Source organism: Sorghum bicolor, chromosome 2, assembly GCF_000003195.3.
Source record: "Sorghum bicolor cultivar BTx623 chromosome 2, Sorghum_bicolor_NCBIv3, whole genome shotgun sequence".
Taxonomy (NCBI): Eukaryota; Viridiplantae; Streptophyta; class Magnoliopsida; order Poales; family Poaceae; genus Sorghum; species Sorghum bicolor.
Window position 1 is genome coordinate 63,905,373 of NC_012871.2, and position 21,836 is coordinate 63,927,208.

The window sequence follows — 21,836 nt, forward strand, 5'->3', positions numbered from 1 at the left end:
AAACCTGAACGAAAAAGTTATAGCCTTCCCATATATGTTAGGCTGCTAGTGAACAGAATGTTGGGTTTGCACTCTAGACAAATATTATGCATGGTGCATCTACACCCCATAAGTCATAGTGTTCATAGAAAAAATCTCTCCAAAATTTAGTACATGCTCAAATTACTTTTTTGAACATGATCGAACGACCAATATTAGATAGTAATATTGTTCTCATTTCTTTCTTTAGACAAATTTAGGATCAAGCTTAGATTATTTTTAACTTATATGATAATATGCAAAATGTTGCATGTATCAATAAAGTTGTACATTATTGATTTCAGTAGCTTGAAAGCACCTTTATTAGACATAAAATGTGAAATAATCAAGAGAGATGACTACTTTTGGTCATCCAACTATTGCCCGATTTGGTTTTGACTGTACAACTCTAAAACCATAACATTTTTATCGCTAAATATTTAGAGTTGGAGGTTTTTATGTATATATATTGTGTAAGGTGGAGCCACTTCAGAGACATGCTTATACACAAAGGAACTGGCCTTATGACACATAGGAGGGACCTAACTTATAATCTATTAAAGGCCTTAAATGATACGGATCCTCTAATAATACTGTTTCACTATCATAAAATGAGATGGCATACAAACAATTTTCCTAACATAGCACTAAATTTGTAGAGAGGAGAGAGAAAAGGAGTAGAGACGAGTTTCATCTAAAATTGTTGGACGCTCTTCCAAAAACTTAGAAAAACATTCCAACCTAGTATTATAAAGAACAATGTTTTTGTCACATACAAATATATAGTGAAAGAGGATGAAATTAGTGAGGGCAATTTCAGAAACTACCACTATTATCGCAACCGACAATGACAGACACACACTGCTTCTAATACTAAGTCTTTTTCTCCTTTTATTGCAGTCAAGTTACAATCAGAACTATGCTAGTCTTTTCTCATTTTTCTTCAAATCACAATCAAATTCCAAAGATTCACAAAGCATGTTCACCGTTATTTCCTCGAAGGCAAGGAGGTGAACGTCTAATTTCGCCTTTACAAAGCTCGGTCACTAATCAGACATAAATATACTATATGTTTACCTAATAAAATTTAAACTGTATATTAGATTGTAAGAGGAGCAAGATTCATTTATCGTCACAAATAAGTCTCTACTACAATAGCTATAGCTTTCAATAAAGTTCATATTTTAGTTACTAGGGGAAGCATAACCTAAATTTGGTTATCCTCTCTCCTCAAGATCTATTTGTAAAAAGATTTATCTTTTGTCTTATTGTCGAAAAAGATCAAAAATAAGTATTAAATCTTTTACCTCTAGCGCTGCTCGAGTGACAAATAAGTATTATACTAGCAAACGTGCCCGTGTGTTGTAACAGGAGACATAATTTTTCAAACAGGATGAACAATAGCGACAAAAATGGTAAGTACCTACTTATTATGTTTTACATATCTATACCCTTAATAATAAAGAGACAAAATTTCCGTCGTTTTTTGGTCCGGTATTTTTTTTTGGTCTGGCCTTGTCCATCCGTGAATCCTCGGACTCACCCAAACCACAACGACAACCATGGCCGCCTCCTCCTCCTGCTTACTCCCCGATGCGCATCATCATCTCCTGCTCAGCTACCACCACCTCGTTGTCACCGTCAGCCTGCCCGTTGTGTGAGTGAAGATAGTGGAGGCTTTTCATCAGTCGAGGACGCGCTCGGGTCCTAGCCCGCCCGCCGTCGAATCAACACTGCTATCATGAGACACCACGCCGCTCCACCTCAGCGTGGCCGCTGCCGGCCGACGCAGAGAGGACTCGCTGCTGCCGGTTGACGTGGGAAGGCCACGTCGCTCGACCCCAGCGTCCTCGTCGTTGTTCGACGTCAGGAGGCCACGTCGTCTCATGTCATTGCTGGTACGCCGTACCCTTCTCTCCTTTTCTTCATCCGGTTCCCTACACGGAGATCCCCAAAGTCGTCGTCGCGCCCGCCCTCCATCCAGTCCCCTTCGCCACCCTCCATCGAGTCCCCTGTGCCGAGATCACCGTCCGTCGGGCCACGGGAGCTAGGAGCACGGGCTCGTACTCCGCGTGACACCGCCAAGGAGTGCGCTCTCCGGCCAGGCGCCGAGCCACGGGAGCCGGGAGCACGGGCTCCTGCTCCACGCGATGTTGTGAAGGAGCTCTAGCAGATTGCACAGCATCTGCCTCCTCTCACTAGGAGCGTGGGCCGCTCAACGCAACCCACCAAGGCTCATCCGACGGTGGAGGGTCCAAGCACGACGTCCGCTTCGACCACGACGTCCGCTCTGACCAATTCAATCTAGTACGTGCTTGCTCGTGTCTGGCTTAGATTTAAATTTAGATATGAACAAATAAACCAATCTAAAAAAGAGTCTAGACGAATATTAGTTGAGACGAAAATTTTAGCTAAAATTTTGGGGACGTGGATTCAGTGACTTTACTCAAGGAAGTCACAACGTAACTTTCCTATGGATATCTGACGTCTAAGCGAGATCGAAGGGCTCTCGTGGCTTGCGACCAATCAAAGCACAATCTCGATATTTTTTTAACGAGGCAAGCAGAGCTGCAGAAGCTGGAGCCGCCGGTCGCGAGAACACTCCAAGGTTGTGACGCCGACGGGGCCTTTCCAGCGCACCGGCCTCCCAGGCCGCCATGCTGCCCTCCAGCACCAGCAGGGTTAGACGCGTCCGCGTCTGCTCGCGCTCCGTCACGCTTGCTCGGCGCCGCCTCCTGTGCTGCTTGGCCGAGCCGCCCTTGGAGAAGAAGACCCACGCCGCAAGGCCCTTGAGGAGAGGGAAGTGGTTGCGCTGACGAACTTGGAGACACAGACATTCGCGTTGCTTGTGCACTTGATACACCTTGAGTCTATTATACAAATCGAGTAATTGGTTTAATCCATTATGCGTATGACCATTTGCAATGTGTGCTTGTATTGTGGGACTCTGAGCGTATGCTACTTGCAGTTAAATTGACATCAGTTCCTGGCCAGCCTCCTGGACAGAGCAAGAGACGTGCTGGAGCTCTGCGTTGAGAGTGGCAAAGCTGACATGCGTTGGTTCAGCCATCACGCTCGCAAACCCGCCTGCAGTATGACGCTCCGAGCTGGCGCTAGGCACCGCACGCGGAGGACAGCGCCAACGGCGAGCGCGAGCACCACGGAGCAGCGACCGCGAGCTCGGAAGTCGGGAGAAGTGGAAGGTAAGAGCACCGGTGAGAGCAAGGACATTGCCAGTGACCACGCGAGAGCGGGCGGGTAGACGGCGGCCCACGCGTGTACGAGCGGGTAACAGCCACCGTGCCTCTGCCTCGGCCACGCACGCTCGTCGTGCAGCCCTCTCGCGCCACGACACACACGGCGAGGAGATGTGCGCTTGCGTGAGAAAGTCAGCCCACTAGGATCCAGGCGCCGACGAACGCACGGGTTGGGAACATCGCCAAAGCGCCAACAACGCCGGCCATGCTATTCCGCATCAACATCGTCACCTCCGCCACGTCGTGCTCTGCCGCCGCCAGAACGCGCGAGCGCCCAGCGGCAGTTGCCCAGGCTGAAATGGCCAACTTTGGTAATTGTTTATGCTTAAAATCACTTTGTGCGTTGGATTTTGAATGGAGGCACCAGATCAACAGAAAAGTTACAACGTGACGTTACAGAGCAAAGTCACTGAATCCGGCTCCAAATTTTGGCCCCTGTATTGTACTGCTACGTATGAAAACCGGGGCTCGGCAGTCGGGACTCGCGAGGAGCCCGAACATTCGCACTCGTGCCCAAAAACAGTCGTGCACACTCTTTGCTTCATCTCTTTTGCGATCGTATCCTCCACACTTCGGTCATTCACACATCAGTACATCACCCCGCCCACCCGGGACCGCAAAGCAAAGCAGTGCGCTGTGCGCAGCAGGGACAACGTTTGCACTCGCCCCCCTGCATCCCCGTTATTAACTCCTCCACTCCCAAAATCCAAAAGCAGCACCGCGAGGGAAGCGGTCACGCGGCGGCGGCGCCGCCATGGGCTACCAGGATGCGTCGCGCGGCGGCGGGAAGCTATCGCTCGCTAGCGTGGGCTTCGCCGGCCCTGGCGCAGGGGCAGGAGGCGGGGGCGGCTACAAGGAGCTGCTCGTCATGGCGCTGCCTACGGACGACGGCCTCGATGGCGCCAAGGTCGCGGAGGCCATCGGCGTCAGGCTACCGGACGTCGGAGGGGCCGTGAGGGTAAAGAAATCCCCACCTGATTTGACGTGGTTTCCATGTTTCTGGAGCGATGGGGAAGGGACGCGGATTTCGATTTTGGCCGGTTACTTTTTTTTTTCCTGAAACTAATTGAAACTGGCGTACTGTGCTTCCCCCCATTGGTTGCGTGGTTTAGTTTCTGGCCTTCGATGCGATGATTCATCACCGAGTTTCAGATTCCTACGTTTTCACAAGTGCATGCCTTTTTGCTGCTGAAGTGCTACGTATGCGAACTGTGTTTGATAAAGCGAGATTTTTTCTCACCGTTTTGCATGTATAACTTGCTGCGCGTTGCAGAGTTGGCCTAACTGAGGCAGAGGCACCAGTAGTCTTGTCAACTGTAGGCGCCTCCTGTCGATAAGGGCTGTGCTTCTACGGTTCTATCTTTTATGCTTACAATTCTTCTCGGTGGCTTCATCCAAATAATTGTTTCCAACTTTTTTTTTGAGTCATAGACCTTCTGTTCAACTTCCATTGATGTGCAACAATTAAGGTATGGATGATGCTATACTATCTTTAGGAGTTACTGAGTTAGGACTACATCGGGCATACAATAGATGTGCATGCACCTTTCCTTTTTTCTGGGTTTTCCTCAACCAAGGTCGATAGTTGGTTATCGAATCCCAAACGTAAGCATAGTTCGAAATACTAATATTTTGTACTCACTGGTTAAGAGAAATAACTTTTACTCTACAGACTCTTTACACCCATACTAGCTGGTTAAGATTGAAAACCTTGAAGAGAAGGTCAAAAAGGCTTCCAGAAATCAAATGGAAAAACCGTATGTTAAATCAAGTTAGAAAAAAGTATGGTTTGGTTTGAGATAACCGTTACAGGTCTGGACAAAATGTCTCTTTCACAGATGGCATGGTATCTGTCCTTCTCTGTTCATGCGTTCTGTGGTCTTCATCCACATACTTTAAAGATGTTTACTCATAAAAATTCAGCTGTCTCTGTTCCCCTTGCCCTTTTCATTCTTTGGTAAATTGACAACCATACAATGCCAAAGCACTTGCAGTTGCAAGTAGGCTTTCCATAGAGAAGTTGCTTCGATTCCTATTCTCGTAGATGCCTTATAATTTAAACTTTGAAGCTAGTGATGATTTTTTGACTGATTATTTGAGGCCTTCCCTTTTATCTAACTCACTGCAGACTATTTTGGAGAGCAGAGAGGCCAGAGAATTTGCCAGTGGAGCACTAGCTGGTGCTATGTCAAAGGCTATTCTTGCCCCTCTAGAGACTATCAGGTAGTATACTAACTTTTATCTCTACCTTTAACCTTTGCACTTGACCAGTTAATTTATTTATGCATTACAACTGTAGATGCAAATCCTACAGCTAGTTTGCTCAACATTGAAACTTTAATCTTGGTCTTCGTTGCTTCTTATGATGCACTTCATAGATGAGATATGCCACCAACCAGATAATTACCCATAGCACATTTATCTTTTGCATGATGCTTTTGTTCTGAAAGATGACATATACCGATAATTCACAAATTACTTAGTTTCTCCAGAGCACTACCTTAGTGATGTGCTATAGATGTTTCTGGTATTAGGCCCCTTACACATCCAATTTGTAAAACAACTCGCTTTGGAGGGGCAGGGCTGGGTGCTGGTGCAGCAGGGGGCGACTTGCTGGACGAAGAGGCGAGGAAGGCAGTAGGAGTCCCCGAGGACTGACCCATGTTGAGGTCGGCGAGACGAAGATCAGCACGAACATCAGCAAACGAAGGGAACGGCTTTTGTCGCGTGATGAGCTGCACCATGAATTGGAACCGTTCATTGAGACCCCGCAGTACGTTGAGTACCAGGGTGCGATCGCTGACTGGTTCACCAAGGTCAGCGGGGGAATCAGCCATGCCCTTCATCTTGCGGCAATAGTCATCAACAGAAAGGTCGCCCTGGTTGAGGTTGCGAAATTCCGCATCGAGGAGCAGCGCTCGGGACTCACGGTTCCCTAGGAACTGCTGTTCAATGCCGAGCCAGGCCGCCCGAGCAGAGACGCCGTCGTGAGCGTGAATGATGTCGAGGAGCTCGGTGGAGATGGTGTTGAAAATCCAGGAGACCACGACGCAGTCCATGCGGTTCCAGGCCGGGTCAGAGGAGCAGGACTCATCACTGAGGACATGATCCTTCAGGGAGTACCGTCCGAGGGCGAGGAGATGGTAGCCGCGCCACTTGGAGTAGTGGAAGGACTTGAGGTCGAGGACGATGGGGATCAGGTTTTTGATGTTCTGAACCGCGCAGGCCTGGCTGTGCAGGTGCGCGACGGCGGTGGCCTCAGAGGAGATGGAATCGGCGTCGCCATCTTCAGGTTCGTCATCGCGGGCGGCTTCCAGGCGCAGCCGCTCGCGGATGGCGGCTGCCTGCGCCTCCAGGGCGTCGGCCTGCGCCCGCTCCTTGGACAGGGTGGCGGCGGCGGCGCGGACGCGCTCTTGGGCGTCGGCGGCGGACTGGAGGAGAGCCGCCTCTGCTTGGAGTTGTTCGGCGCGGGTGTCATTGGCCGCGCGAGCAGCGGCGGCTTCCGCCTCGAGGCGCTTGGCGGCGGAGATGGCGTCGTCGCGCAGCTGAGCAGCGGTGGCGGCGGTGAGGGCAGCCTGCGCGGAAGCGCTGGCGCTGGAGTCGCCGTTGGTGGCCATAGGCGCGGCTGCCGAGAGGAAAAGCAGAGGAGAGGTGTGCGGGAGAGGGAGAGGTCGGTCACAGGACCCGACCTAGGCGTGTGATACCATGAAGGCAGAATGGCAATAGGTTTAGATTGAATTGATAGAGTGTTTACACAGAGGATTACAATATATAGAGGCCCAAGGGGCCAGAACACATAGCCACATAGGGTGGCGCACAGCTAAGTAAAAGTAAAGTAGCAGTAAATGACTAGCACAATAACCAAAAAGATACTAGCACTGGATACTAGAGTAATCTAACAGTTCTCTCTCTCTCTCTCTCTCTCTCTCTCTCTGTCTCTCCATGCAGTTTCTCATTATATTACTGCTGCATATAACCAAAACTCTGTACTCCCTCTATCCTGAAATATAAGGTGTGCTAGGAATTCTAGGACAGACTTTGGGGTAAAACAAATGACAAATGCAACCTCTCTTAATCATGGGGAGATATTGTGCTTGCCGTATTTTGATCCTAGTGGTTGGGTTGACAATAGACATTACTGGTAGGTAAGCATGTGATTGGGGCCTGGGGGCGATAAGTGGGGGGGGGGGGGGGGGTTAATTAATATAAAATCCTTTATAATTTGGGACAAGTTTTTAATGCTTCAGGATGAAGGGAGTATCGGTGAAAAAGGGAGGAGTTTTGTCATGTATAAATATATTGTTTTGTTTTGTGCGCAGCAGACATTATTTTGAAAAATTTGAAAGTTATTTCAACTGTGCTGTTGGCTGATTTGTTTCAATATAATACAAATAGTTTCATAATTATCTATTGATTAAAGCAAAAGGAATGGTCACATATACCATCGTGTACTAATTTCAGGACAAGAATGGTTGTAGGAGTAGGATCTAGGCATATTTTTGGTAGTTTGGTGGAGATCATTGGACAAAATGGGTGGCAAGGGCTTTGGGCAGGAAATACAATCAACATGCTCCGCATTATTCCAACACAAGCAGTTGAACTCGGAACATTTGAATGTGTCAAGAGGAGCATGACAGAAGCTCAAGAGAAATGGAAAGAGGATGGATGCCCAAAGATACAACTTGGTAATCTGAAAATCGAGCTTCCACTTCACTTCTTATCTCCAGTTGCTATTGCCGGTGCTGCTGCTGGAATAGCTGGCACATTGGCATGTCATCCTCTCGAAGTTATCAAGGTACTTGCTAAATAGAGTCCTTGTTGACAGATAGTGCTAGTTCTTCATCCATAGATTCAACTGTGAAAGTCTTATTACATTGTTACTTAATGTCACATTATTTATGTTCTGACAGGATCGCTTGACTATCAATCGAGAGGTTTATCCAAGCATTAGCCTTGCCTTCAGCAAGATCTATCGGACTGATGGTATACGTGGTCTCTATGCTGGCCTCTGTCCAACACTAATTGGCATGCTTCCTTACAGCACATGCTACTTTTTTATGTATGATACAATCAAGACCTCTTACTGCCGCTTGCATAAGAAGTCATCTTTGAGTCGCCCTGAGCTTCTTGTTATTGGGGCTCTTTCAGGTAAATGAATCAGCATCTCATCTCATTGCATCTAGTTTCAGCCAGTCACCTGTGGCTGTAGCTTACTACTTCAACATTTTGTCTTAAATTGATGACGAGATAGAAAAGTCGGGGCCATTCCGTTTCATGATAACTTGGAGTCTGAGCAAATAGGACTGACATTTTACTTTTGGATACACAGGTCTCACTGCAAGCACAATCAGCTTCCCGCTGGAAGTAGCAAGGAAGCGGCTGATGGTCGGCGCTCTGCAGGGGAAGTGCCCGCCTAACATGATTGCTGCTTTGTCAGAGGTGATCCGGGAAGAGGGGTTCCTGGGGCTTTACCGTGGGTGGGGGGCGAGCTGCCTGAAGGTTATGCCGAATTCCGGCATCACCTGGGTGTTCTACGAGACATGGAAGGATATTCTTCTGGCTGACAGGGACAAGCCGCGCGCTTAGCGAACAAACTGTTTTTTTTTTTTAACAATGGAGGCGTTGCCGTAGATGAGTTTGCTCCTTTGTTGGGATTTCTGATCCATTTTCAGTTTTGGAGTCCCGCCTGTGCCGAATGGGTAGATAGGATGTGTTTATCTTTTTGGCTGAGTGGAAGCATTTGTTGCGTAATCAATTCTGAATATCTGATTGATTTTTGTTATGTTAAGAGACGGATTTCATGAACTCCTAATCTATATCTATGTATCCTATACAAGTGGAACCGCTAAGTGTATCTTCTCTGGTTATGCTATGTCATCACCATTGGTGTAGCTGTCCAAGCTTAGACGAAACTCGTCGAGAAGTGGATATGGACTCCCTTAATATCTTCTTTATTGCTCCTACAACCAATTGAAGACAAACAACTCGGAAACGAATGAGTAGCGTATAGTGTTAGTGGTTAGCGTTTGACTCGTGGCTTAACTGCCTTAGGGCACTCACAATGCAAGACTCTATCACAGAGTCTAAGACAATTAATTACATATTATTTATGGTATTTTGCTGATGTGGCAGCATATTTATTGAAGAAAGAGGTAGAAAAAATAAGACTCCAAGTCTTATTTAGACTCCAAGTCCACATTGTTCGAGGTAATAAATAACTTTAGACTCTGTGATAGAGTCTGCATTGTGAGTGCCCTTATGCAGAGATTACCTTATACAGGTCTAATACTAAGATTACTGAAAACCATTGGGTACATTTGTATGACTAACAATATTGTTTATAGGGTGCCAAACAACAATAAAGAGACCTTATATAGGTCTAATACTAAGATTATGTAAAACCATTGGGTACATTTGTATGACTAACAATATCGTTTATAGGGGTTGTAAAAAAAATATTGTTTATAGGGTGCCAAACAACGATAAAGAGACGGGAAGGTTGATGAGGTCTGGGTACACCGATATGGCAGAGAACCTGAGAAAAAGCGATCGGAACTCCAAACTCTGGCTACGCCAACAAGGGAATTTTTATTTACATCCGGCTTGAAGTTCACTCTCACGAGAATTCGAACTCACGACCTGAGGAGTGCCGCTGGAAAGCTCTAAACAACTGAGCTAGAGTCATTTGGCGGAGGAAGGGGCAGTAGGGGGTGACTTGGTACTGCCTCATGGCTGCCCATAACGTGTACTCCCTCCGTCTCAAAAAGAGTATCGTTTTAGGTTTTCGTGCCACAAGTTTGATTCAATTTGTAGAAAATACGTGCAATATTTATATCTCTAAATAAATTTGTTAAAAAACTAGACTTAAAGATCTTTCCAATGATATTAATTATGTATTATAAATATTATTATTTTTTACTATATATTTAGTTAGAGTTATTTCTCGGAAAACGAAAACGACACTTAATTTGGGACGGAGGGAGTAGATGATGAGGTTAATCATAGCAGCTCCTGTAAGGACCATACATTTGCAAAACCCCCCTTCCTGTTAACATATAAAAATTGCAGATCATTAAATAAGACAACAAACCTCCATAAAACATTAGATGGAGAGATACAAATAACATTTCAGCATTGCATGAAAGCCAACAGCCATGAAGACACAAGCAAACTCACACTTAACCTTAAGGTATGTCATGATACAGTAAGGGTTTCTGCATGTAGATTTTCTTCTATTGTCGAGTTGCTAAGGAGATGAAGCAACAAAGGCTTAATCATCATCTAGATGAAAAATTATATTATTAGTGACTGCCGCAACAAAAAGCTCCTGACCTACACCAGCTAGCCTGGATTTTTATGCATGCATGTGTAACAAAAACTAAAAACCAATCTTAAACAACAAATAAAACAAATGTCAATTGTGTAAAACGGAAACAATACTGTGAATGTTCACTGTGTATACCTCACCAACTGACAAGTGAGAAGTGACAACCCATCCCATCAAAACAAAACAACGAATCAATAACAGCATCGTGCATCATATCAACAACAACCTACAGCAATAACTACAAAACACACACAACGGGGATGTGACAATGCGTCTATACTATACCATTTGGTGGTGAAGCCGTTGGTCAAGTGATGCCGATGCTGAGGCTGATGAAGCAGAGCGTGACGAGGCCAAGCAGCAGCAGATTCACCGGGTGCTTCTCCCTGTACTTGGGCCTTGTTTAGTTGCCAATCTGTAGCACTTTCGTTTGTATTTGACAAACATTGTTTAATTATAGAGTAACTAGGTTCATAAGATTCATCTTGCAAATTACAGGTAAATTATGCAATTATTTTTTATTTTTATCTATATTTAGTACTCTATGCATGTGCCGCAAAATTAGATATGATGAAAATTTCTGAAAAGTTTTTAATTTTTAAGGTGAGCTAAACAAAGCCTTACTTGATCATCGGCCATAACGCCGCAGGATTGAACATACACGAGCACACCCCAAATTAACGCGACATCCATATATGCGCACGACGCGGCGCGCGCGGAGGCGGAGCAGTGACGCTGACGCACTTGGCTTCCGGAGGAGCTCTCGCCTGCGTGCTTGGTCGCTCGAAGGAGCAGAGCGGCGGTCGCCACGACAACTTGTTCGGCGACGAAGGCGCTTCGCGGTGGCGGGCAGCCCGGTTGCGGGCATGCGCGCATTATTGGCTTCGGCGTCACTCCCAGTGGCACGGTGGTTGCCCATGCGTGGCAGCGTGGGCTTGCTTGCTGCTGCTGAATTGAGTGGTGTTTTTTCTCCTCATTTTTTTTAAATAGAGAAAGAGAATTGTAAAGGGTTCTTTTTTTATTGGAGTAAGGCCTTGTTTAGTTCAATTCAAAAACCAAAAATTTTTCAAGATTTTCCATCACATCGAATCTTACGGCACATGTATGAAACATTAAATTAAATATAGACGAAAATAAAAACTAATTACACAGTTTACCTGTAAATCGCGAGACGAATCTTTTAACCCTAGTTAATCTATAATTAGATAATATTTGCCACAAATAAATGAAAGTACTACAGTAGCGAAATCCAAATTTTTTTTTGCATCAACGAAAAGAATGAAAAAAATGGAAAAGAAAGGGTGCTCGTGATACATGCAGTATGGGCCTATTTTCAGCGGTTCAAGTTCAATTACCTCTAAATGGGCCTCAACCTATCCGACCCAATAAACCACCTTAGATTCTTAACCGAATCGGAAGACCGAAGACTTCTCCTTTTCCTTTCTAATAGTCGTCACCTCAGCCTCGGCCGGCCCATCGATCCGCACCAGCACCGCCGCACGCGCACACACCGCACCCTACCCGGCGAGCTCGTTGCCGTGCGCTGCTCTCCGACTGCTCTCCGCTGCCGTCCGCCGCGCAGCTAGGGCCTACACACCCGGCGGCGGCCATGGCGGAGGAGCTGGTGCTGGACACGGCGATCCGAGACTGGGTCCTGATCCCGCTATCCGTGGTTATGGTCCTCATCGGCGTGCTCCGCTACTTTGTCTCCAAGCTCATGCGCTCCCCGCCGACCTCCCCGTCTCCCGACCCCAAGCTCGTTAAGGAAGGGTACGACACTTCTCTTCTCCCCACGCCAATTCCCACCCGATCTGTTCCCCGGTTCGCTCGGAGGGTTCGCTGGATCCGAGCGATCTAGATCCAGGAACCTCGTTTGGGGCTTAGTTTATAGTCAAATTTGCATCTGCGAGTGTATCGGAGTTTAAGCTGCTGGCGCTCAGCTGTTGATTTACTAGCTGACGTGATGGTTTTGCTGATCCGCAGGCAGGTGGTCATCAGGGCGAGGAACCTGAGGACCAACGCGCAGTTCATACCGGGCAAGGCTTTCAAGGCACGCAAGGTTTATTACACCAACGAGGTAATCATAATTCTAAATGAAGCATCGAAACAGTTCACCAAGGCTAATTAGGAAAGGATCAGGGAAACTGTTAAGCTTACAATGTTTAGTGATGATAGAGTGTGCACAAGCAATAGTTGTGGTAACAGGAATCATAAAGTTGTCTAATTGCCACGGTGGTCCTGATGATGCTTAGTTATTATGATTTGAAACACTGCTTGGACTATTCCACACGATTTCTCCAGTAGTCTAGTGTATATTGTGCTTACAATATCTAGTGATTGTAGGAAAATGGATTACTTCATGTTCCAAAGGAAGAGGCGCAGAAGGCTCAGGCAGCCATGTTTTCAGATCCAAACATGGCCATGGACATGATGAAGAAGAATCTATCCATGATAGTTCCTCAGGTCCTATGTTCTGCACATTGATTTATTTGTGTTGCAGTATAGTTGGCTATCTGTGTGGCATTTTACCTATATTAACATGCTGTTTTGTCTTTTTGCAGACACTTACATTTGCATGGGTGAACTTTTTCTTCTCAGGTTTTGTTGCAGGTATGTCCATATTTGCTTAATATATACATGATTTGAGATACCTGATATTCTCATATGTCAGTTACGAGTTTAATCCTTATATTAATTCCACGATGTTATAAGATCACCACTGTTAATTCCAGAAGCTCAATTCTACCTTTCAAGTGTCTGCAAAGTTATTGTATATAAGCACAACTCAACTTATATTATAGCACCATCAATAGATGATGGAAATGCTTTTTAATACATTTTGGTATGACAATATTTGGAAGAAACCTGATACCAAAACTATGTGCTGAAGTCGCCATTTTTTTTTTCACTTTTTAATTGAAAAATGATAGGGTAAAATGCTATTTTGTGGTTACGCTCTCAATCTAGCATTTTTCAACTCCTGGCTTGTGATCCCAATAAAACTTGAGATGCATTGTTTAAGAATTAAATACTTCTGATGAAATTAGTAGTTGGCAGATTTCATGTAATAGAGCAGACATATACCCATGTGTATTATTTACTTCTGCTGTTTCTGTTATCATGTGTTACCTCCAATTGTATGTAGTTGAAGCATGCTCACATATATGCCACTCTCTTTTCAGCGAAAATTCCCTTTCCATTGACTCAGAGATTCAGGGGAATGCTGCAAAATGGGATTGACCTGAGCACTGTTGATGTCAGCTATGTTAGCAGCCGTTCATGGTATGTATAAAATTATTATCTTTGTGTCAAGGAATTACCTTGATGATATAGTGTCTAGGAGCTCTATAATCTAATGTTTGCTGTTATTGATAGGTATTTCCTCAATTTATTCGGCTTGAGGGGTCTTTTCAGTCTGATCCTTGGTGAAGAGAACGGTAATGATACTCACCTTTATATGTTTATGGAAAAACTTGTAGTGGTGTTTGTTTATTGTTTTTGCGTTGCCTGGTGGTTTGATTATCTTTTCCTGGGTATGCAGCAACTGATGATGCACAAAAGATGATGCAAATGGGCGGTGGATTTGGATTTAATCCAACAATGGTAAGATGCTCTCTGTTCTTTATGCAATTCATGGTGCTTGTTTTTGATTGATACATGGTGATTCATGGTACATCGCGGAACACTTTTTTTTCGCATTCAAAAGAAACAAAAACAGGCTCTGCGCCTTTGCTTAGCATTTAGTCCTTCCTTTTTTTTTGCCAGTCTCGTATTTAATTCAGCATTCTTAAAGATTAGATTAATTCATCTTACATAGAAGTTTGTGGTTAGGTGGAGCATTCGTGAATGAATTTTTAGTTGCATGTATCGTAAGTCGTTATGGTATGCAGTTACAGTCAATCAACAACCTCCTACGAATGTTGTTCCAAGGATCCTGTTGTACAGTTCAAATTGTAGTTGATTTCCTCTTGCTCTGGTGTCAGACATCTCATACGGCAAGAACAAGATGGCTCCTTTGCTCAGCTTTTGGCATCTTATTTTTGCATCTTGGGAGTTTATGAACTCAGAAGTTTCCGTTGTTGTTTCTATTCTGCACTTAGTTGTTGGTGTCTTGCTGCAATAGTTACCCACACCAGATTTCTTGATATGTACAATTCTTGCATTTGTTTTTTAACATCACATCTTGTGTGTCAATAGTTATCTGTTCTAAACTTCTGACATAATAAGATTGAGACCTTACCTTTTTTGATTGGCCATTTCCAGAGTTTGGGTGCAGAGAAAGACAGCCTGGATATCATCCAGCATGACTGGGCTCTACCTAAGATGGAGAAGCACGCAGAAGATGTGTTGAAAAAGTTGCTCAAGAAATAACATGAACGGTTGTGCTTCTGGGAAGCAGTACTCTGCGTCTTCCAGTTTTTGTTGTAGCCTGTTTGAGTGACCAGAAACTTTACACATTTCTAATTGTATTATTTATAACTGGCCACGATAACACTCTTAGAAATTGGAGACCTAGTTCACAAGAACTTCGGTTTTGTGGTTCTTATATAAGTAGAAAAAAAAATGTAATTCTGTAACTTCTCCTGATATTTAAGAGCGTTGTTTCAGCAGTCCTGTTGTGATTTCTTCTGCTCATGGAATCTGCCAGGTTTATGACACGATCTTTGTACCTGTAACCTTATCGATCGCCAAAATAAAACAGCATCTTGTCCGAAAAGAGGAACGCCCTTTGTTCAAAAGATGCCCAACATCATGACTGGCTGGTCTTAGAGAGCTGCAGGTCTCAACGCCGGCAGCCGGCTCACATGACCGGGTAGCTCGGGAGCAGAGCGATGCCGCAGAGGCCGGACGCGACGCTGGCCTCGCGCTGCATGAGGATGTAGCCGGCGTCGCCCCACTCGGGCCCCCACGAGTTCTTGACGATCCAGTACTTCTGCCCGGGCACGCCGGTACCGTCGCCGTCCGTGTCCCGCTGGGTCTCCCCGTACCCGACCACCGTGACGCCGTGGTTCAGGTCGGCGGTGCAGGGCCCCGTGAACACCCCGCCGCCGTAGAGCTGCCACACGAAGCTGCCGGCGTCCACGGCCACGGACACCGGCTGCGCTGCGGCGGCCCGCAGGAGGTCCGGCTCGCTGCTGGCCGTCACGTTCACGTACCCGGAGATGCTCACCGCGCTCTCCTTCAGCTTCGGCGTCTGGCAGGCGCCGTTCATCCCTGCACGCGAATCGCAAGTGCTTGATCCCTTGGTGCAGTCAAATGGAAGAGCATGAGTTTTCCGGTTTCCATGTGCGTACGTACCTTGGTAAGGGTAGTTCCGTTCGGTGGTGAGGCCACTGTTATTCATGACGAACTCAAAGGCCCAGCTCATGTATCCGCCGGCGCAGCCGATGGCCTTGGTGTCGCAGTCCACCAGCTCCTGCTCCGACAGGGACACCAGCTTCCCGTTCTTGATCTGGTTGATGCCCTCGATGGCCGCCACGGCGGAGAACGCCCAGCAAGAGCCTGCACGACACGCAAAGTCCCACCAAAACAGACGTCGCATCCACCATTCTTCAGACCATTTTTTTCACTGATGCTATCACTCACCACACTCCCCCTGGTTCTTCACCGGCGCCACAGCTCCTTTCTCTCGCCAATCCACGCTTTTCGGCAGTTCATCAGAATAACGTCGGCCCAGTCCACTGCCAATCTACAACCAGCACAACACATCATGGGAAATTATGAGCTGCGAAATTTTCAACGACTACAGTCACTGATGCTCTGCTGTGATGCCTGTTATTACTGACGATGCAAGCTCATAGTTTCAGAGAGAGAAAGAGAATACAAACACAAGCCACGGTGCCTGGCGTCGTGGTGTGCCCGGTGGCTCTGCCGTGAGGCGGCGGCCGTCCGAAGCCCAGCATCTTGGCCCTGAACTCCTCGTTCGTCAGGTCGGCGAACTTGTTGTCGGCCAGCCTGTACCCGCCGTTGCTCATGGAGTTGAACGTCTCGACCAGCGCAACGTTCCTCCGGTACACCTCGAGCCGCCTCTGCTTCTCCCCGGCGTCGGCGTACAGCCGGCCATGCCTGCCCATCCACTGCTCGAACCTCTCCAGCATCGGGTCGGCACGCGCCAGGGCCGCCGCGCCGCATGCCCAGACGGCAGCCAGCAGCACGAGAAGCAGGGGAGACCTCGCCATTGCTGGAGCTTTGGCTTGGCCTGTGGGGGAGGAGGAGGAGGAGGAGGACGGCGATCGGCGATGGTGCATGCACGGGGGCGCGATGACAGTGGAATGTGCAAGTACTTGTAGTCGTCGGTAACTTGCGACAGGCTGGGGACATTGCGAGAAGGTCGTTACGGACTGTACGTCCTCATGCCATGAGCGTGATTTGGGGGGATGATCTGCTGCACAAGCTAGCAATGCACAGTTGCATTGCTTGTGAAGTGCGCTGGAAAGAAGAATGGTGCACAGGATTTTCGTTCTGTGACGGCAAGCTGTCTTGGCTGTTCCCTTTTTTTCGAGCTTTTATCTTGTTATGCGAAGACATGCTTGCGTTTTTAATAGATAGATTACTGTGCTTTGCCATAGAAGGAAAGGCAAGGCCGTAAGATCAGGTGCTTTTGAACCGATTGCCCAATCGGGGACCGGCCGGTAAAGGACAAGTTTGGATACACATGTCTTAGACTCTTCTAGTTACTAGTTTAGGCTAGAAGTTGACCCAAATTAGCTATGGTTTGCCAGCTAGTTGGCTAACAACTACTACTTGAAGACTTAGCTAAAAAATAGCCCACTTATTAGCTCTCCTGTTTGGATGCACTAGAGCTAACTTGAGCTAAAAGTTAGCTAGCTAACAATTAGCCACGGTATCCAATAATCCAAACATGCCTAAAGTAGCGTACACCGCTAATCTGGAGTACACTAGTCCAGTAGTAATTAACCCAACAGTCTAAAATACACGGTATGCCGAAATATACTTGTTTTGCAATCAATCTACCTTCATTAGACTGTAATTTTTTCAGTACAACACAATGTGGAAATAAGAAAAAACATTAGATGTATCCACCAGAACTTTTACTTACATCAAACACCAGATTGCCTATATGCAGACGAGAGAACAATCCGGCAAATTATTCTGAAAAACAAATCAGCAGTACTATTGGAAGCTCAAAATATTGAAACCAGGTATTGCTGAAAGTGCAGTATACACTGAACTAACTGTACAGATGACGAGTTGTATCAAAGGAGCTTCAAGGACTTAAAAGAACACGAGTATTCCCACTCAAACAACAGTTTAATGCTCTTGAAGCTGTCAAGATGCTACATGTACATGAATCGTCCACTGGAAGTGCCACTCTTTTGCATCAGGCCTTGCCCTTGTGGAAAGTATCACTACTTTATCTGAATATCTGATACTTGTAAAGTGCACAACAGGAGCAACAACAGTGCATTAATGGCCAAGCCATGTAGAAGGCACCGGCTGAAACCTAGACTTAGCAGTTGATAGAGCATCATGGTACTCAGCCCCACTGAAACAATCACGGAAGTCGGTGAACAGCTTGTCAAACACCCTCCACAATACCTTATATGATCTGGAGTATGGAAATGGAAGGAAAAACTGCACATGAAAGAAGTACATAAGTGATCTGCTATGAATACTAGCATATCCAAAAGTCAATCATAAGTTGTCTATGATATGCCTTATCATACTATTATGCCAGTACTAAAACATGAACTGCCATGCATCAGAGTAGTACTTCTGGGGAATTTTATGCCTGTGTCCATTGTAACTCGGGAAGTGCGGGTATTGTTTTTTGTGAGTTAAAGAAAATGCAAACAAAATTATCTTACTTCTCCTTCTTGTGCAATGCGTTTTAACACCATGAAAGTTTGCTGGTTTTCTTCCAAGCTGTCAATGACTGCAAGCCATATTTTTGAAGCAAGATCATGGGCCTTTTCTCCTGTATTACCACAAGCAATGAACTGATCTGTACGGAGGAGAAGAAAAGGTGTGTTAATTTAGAGTTAGCATAAGCATGAGTAATCCTCTGGGAGGATTATCTTTACATTAAGTACAGAGAAGTACTGTGAACTCCAATATTTCCACCGAACCAGCTCATATAAAACAGGGGAAGGGACATGAATGCTCAGTGTGTCCTGTCCTCACAACCCTAAAACACCTGCAGTTGCTAATAAGCTGTGGTGTACATATAGCTCATGAACACCTCATATTGCTCGAGAATCCATCCAGCATACCCTAGACCGGAGCAGATAAATACTGTCTAAAGCATACCGAAGTATGCTTATACATTAACTCTTCTTGTGGCACCAGGCATATTCTATCAAAATATTCCACTAGTTGGTATGATTTCATTGCAGGATACCATTTTCTTTTTATCTTTCGAGCATTCCTTTGACCACTAATCCACTATCGTCATTAAACACTGGAAGCGCACTGCCACTGAAAAAAAAACAAACAGATGAACTTCACTCTTGTGCAAGTTGGAACAGAAAACCTCACCAATGATGGTGCCATGAAGTATGCTGGAAGGAGGCATGGTAGGGCGCTCAAGCTGTTCTTTTAAGTAGAGATAAGTGTGACCAACAAGCTCATCAATCTCCCCACCAGATTGTACTAAGTTCTCACTGACATACAGTGCTTGAAATCTCCTAAAAGGACCCAAGAAACAATTTTCATTGGATGTTAAAGACACTAGAGCTAGATGATATCCCAAGAGTGAAGTTCTGAATTCTGATCGAGCGAGTATGTATTGCATAAGCCAGTTCTTCTTTGTTTTCTTTTACTTTTTTTTCCTGAACGGGAGAACATGCCAGCTTATTGCGTTACTTCACTTCAAAGTGAAATTGCCAAAATGAAATTCAAAGAACATGTAATCTAATAAGGCAAGGAACAGAATTCAGGAATTCATGGAAACTAGAGAGAGCAGCATTTGGCAGTAGTTTGACTGTTTTCAACACCAACATTTAGGAGAGGACAGTAGGACACAACAACGTTATATTGCAGAACTCACCTCCTGGCAGAACCTCTAGGAATTGGCCCAGGCCAGCGTTTTTGGAGACCAGCAGACGGCCAGTTCCTTGCAATAGCAGTTTGCCACATGTAGTCTCCTTGAAATATGCTTGCCCAATGCTTGTTGACACATGCTAATTGCACCCACTCATAGACCGGTAAACGAATGAATATTTCTACGATAACATGTTCTGGGAGCCTCCCAATTGGCCCATCACTTCTGTCTGCCATAAGTCTGTCAAACAGAAATGAAGGTTAAGCATACATGCTTTCATGCCTAGTTCAACATCAAGATAAATCATTAAAATTCGCTTGCCAGCATAATACACTGAATGCCAGGTGCCAAAAACAAATGTACAGACTTTGGAACAAGATGCATCAGATAATAAATAAAATTTGCATTTGCAGTCTGCAGGAAAAACCTAACAGCCTGTGTTCTATTTAATTAATGGTGGACAAAACAGCAGAAAATTGTCTTTCGATGCCCTTCCCTTAGCAAAAGGGACCCAAGGAAGTTGCCCAGCATGCTAAAAATGCTCCTACAAACAGAAATGCATTGTACCACGCTTGTGTGAAAGACAAAGTGATTGCAATTTGCAAGCTCCCTTTTCTCATATTAGTAACCTAATAAAGCAAAGTGAACCTGTAAAAAAAAGTTCAAATGTTCCAAATTATTTGCTGAATCTATGCCCAAGAAGCCAAGAATCAGTGCCCTTTGCAACTAAAGAACATAACTCAACTCCCTGTCTTCCTACAACTACAGTTAGGCTAGACACGTATGGTAGTTGTGCAGTTGGCACTACAGTCTAAAAACAGTGCCACACCGATCAACAAAATGAGCATACCATAAGAATCCTATGTTAATCACTCAATCTGAAAAGGTTATGACTGATCAAAATTAGAGGAATCAAATTCCAGTAGTGGGCTGGCTTCCAATACATCCACACCAACAAATATGAGACCCCGTAAGTACAACGACTAGCCACGATAGTCATCTTGGTCAAGCACCGGTCCTATAAGGCTAAATGAAAGCTTACCAAGATTGACCCCTATGAGAAACAAGAAGAACATCACCTGAACATACACATACAAACAAGGTGCACCGACCGAGCAGAGCTGAGTACCTAACTGACCAACTAACAACAACCACAAAGAAACTTTATACTAGCCACAAATCCACACAAAGTCAGAAGTCACGGAATCCGATCAAGACTCTCACTTCAGGTTGAGTCCGGGACGAGCGGGAGCATGTCTATGGGGATCAAACAACCACACTTCATCCAGACAGCTGAACTAAAATCAGACGCTGCCACAGGCTGCAAGAACCAAGCGAGTACCTGGTGGGCAGAAGCGGCTCCCTGGACCCACAGACCGGTCTGCGGGAGAGACGGCGCCGGCGAGGAACGGGCGGACGAGCGGAGGCCGCCGAGTCGGGTGGGTGGAAGAGGTGGAAATGAGGAGCCGAGGAGGTGCAGACACTGACGGCTCCGCTTTCCGCTGTCGTCTTCTCGTGTACCATCCTTCCCTGACCTGGGGGCGCGTACCGTCTCACCGGGCTAGCGTGGGCTGGGCTCACCGGCCCAACCTGTTGGGCTGTAGCGCACTTGCCACGGTCCGTGCGTGTAGTGGGCTGTCTCTGTCTGATTGGGAGCCTCTGAGGCCCACCCACGGACTGGCTTTATGGCCGGCATCAATTCGTCGCATACTCGCATGGCCCCCACCGCACAACACCACGGCATTTCGGCCTTGTTTAGTTCCGAAAAATTTTGGGAAATGGACACGGTAGCACTTTCGTTTGTATTTGATAAATATTGTCTAATCATGGACTAACTAGACTCAAAAGATTAGTCTCGTCAATTTCGACCAAACTGTGCAATTAGTTTTTATTTTCGTTTATATTTAATACTCCATGCATACGTCTAAAGATTCGATGTGACGGGGAATGTGAAAAATTTTGCAAAATTTTGTGGGAAGTAAACAAGGTCTAAGGCCTTGTTTAGTTCCAAAATTTTTGGCAAAATGAGCACTGTAGCAATTTCGTTTGTATTTGACAAATATTGTCCAATCATGGACTAACTAGGCTCAAAAGATTCGTCTCGTCAATTTCGACCAAACTGTGCAATTAGTTTTTATTTTTATCTATATTTAATACTTCATACATACATCTAAAGATTCGATGGGACGGAGAATCTGAAAAATTTTGTAAAATTTCTGGGGAACTAAAC

The 21,836-nt window shown here is 45.7% G+C and overlaps 4 protein-coding genes across 4 annotated transcripts; 2 read left to right on the plus strand and 2 right to left on the minus strand.

Moving 5' to 3' along the window:
* On the plus strand, positions 3,767–9,140 carry LOC8054754 (probable mitochondrial adenine nucleotide transporter BTL1). Its single transcript, XM_002460421.2, has 5 exons — positions 3,767–4,233; positions 5,404–5,498; positions 7,737–8,070; positions 8,186–8,423; positions 8,605–9,140. The coding sequence occupies exons 1-5, from the start codon at positions 4,030–4,032 to the stop codon at positions 8,859–8,861; spliced, it is 1,128 nt and encodes a 375-aa protein (XP_002460466.1). The 5' UTR covers positions 3,767–4,029; the 3' UTR covers positions 8,862–9,140.
* On the plus strand, positions 12,023–15,216 carry LOC110432525 (ER membrane protein complex subunit 3). Its single transcript, XM_021453144.1, has 8 exons — positions 12,023–12,372; positions 12,586–12,679; positions 12,946–13,065; positions 13,164–13,212; positions 13,785–13,884; positions 13,978–14,039; positions 14,144–14,205; positions 14,866–15,216. The coding sequence occupies exons 1-8, from the start codon at positions 12,212–12,214 to the stop codon at positions 14,971–14,973; spliced, it is 756 nt and encodes a 251-aa protein (XP_021308819.1). The 5' UTR covers positions 12,023–12,211; the 3' UTR covers positions 14,974–15,216.
* On the minus strand, positions 15,358–17,074 carry LOC8055888 (ervatamin-B). Its single transcript, XM_021453143.1, has 4 exons — positions 16,431–17,074; positions 16,189–16,291; positions 15,901–16,104; positions 15,358–15,816 (listed from the first exon to the last, which is right to left on the minus strand). Exons 1-4 carry the CDS (start codon positions 16,848–16,850, stop codon positions 15,404–15,406), a joined length of 1,140 nt encoding a protein of 379 aa, XP_021308818.1. The 5' UTR covers positions 16,851–17,074; the 3' UTR covers positions 15,358–15,403.
* On the minus strand, positions 17,561–21,107 carry LOC8054755. The gene is made up of 5 exons (XM_002462558.2): positions 20,949–21,107; positions 19,613–19,846; positions 19,102–19,250; positions 18,432–18,568; positions 17,561–18,198 (listed from the first exon to the last, which is right to left on the minus strand). Exons 2-5 carry the CDS (start codon positions 19,840–19,842, stop codon positions 18,031–18,033), a joined length of 684 nt encoding a protein of 227 aa, XP_002462603.2. The 5' UTR covers positions 19,843–19,846; positions 20,949–21,107; the 3' UTR covers positions 17,561–18,030.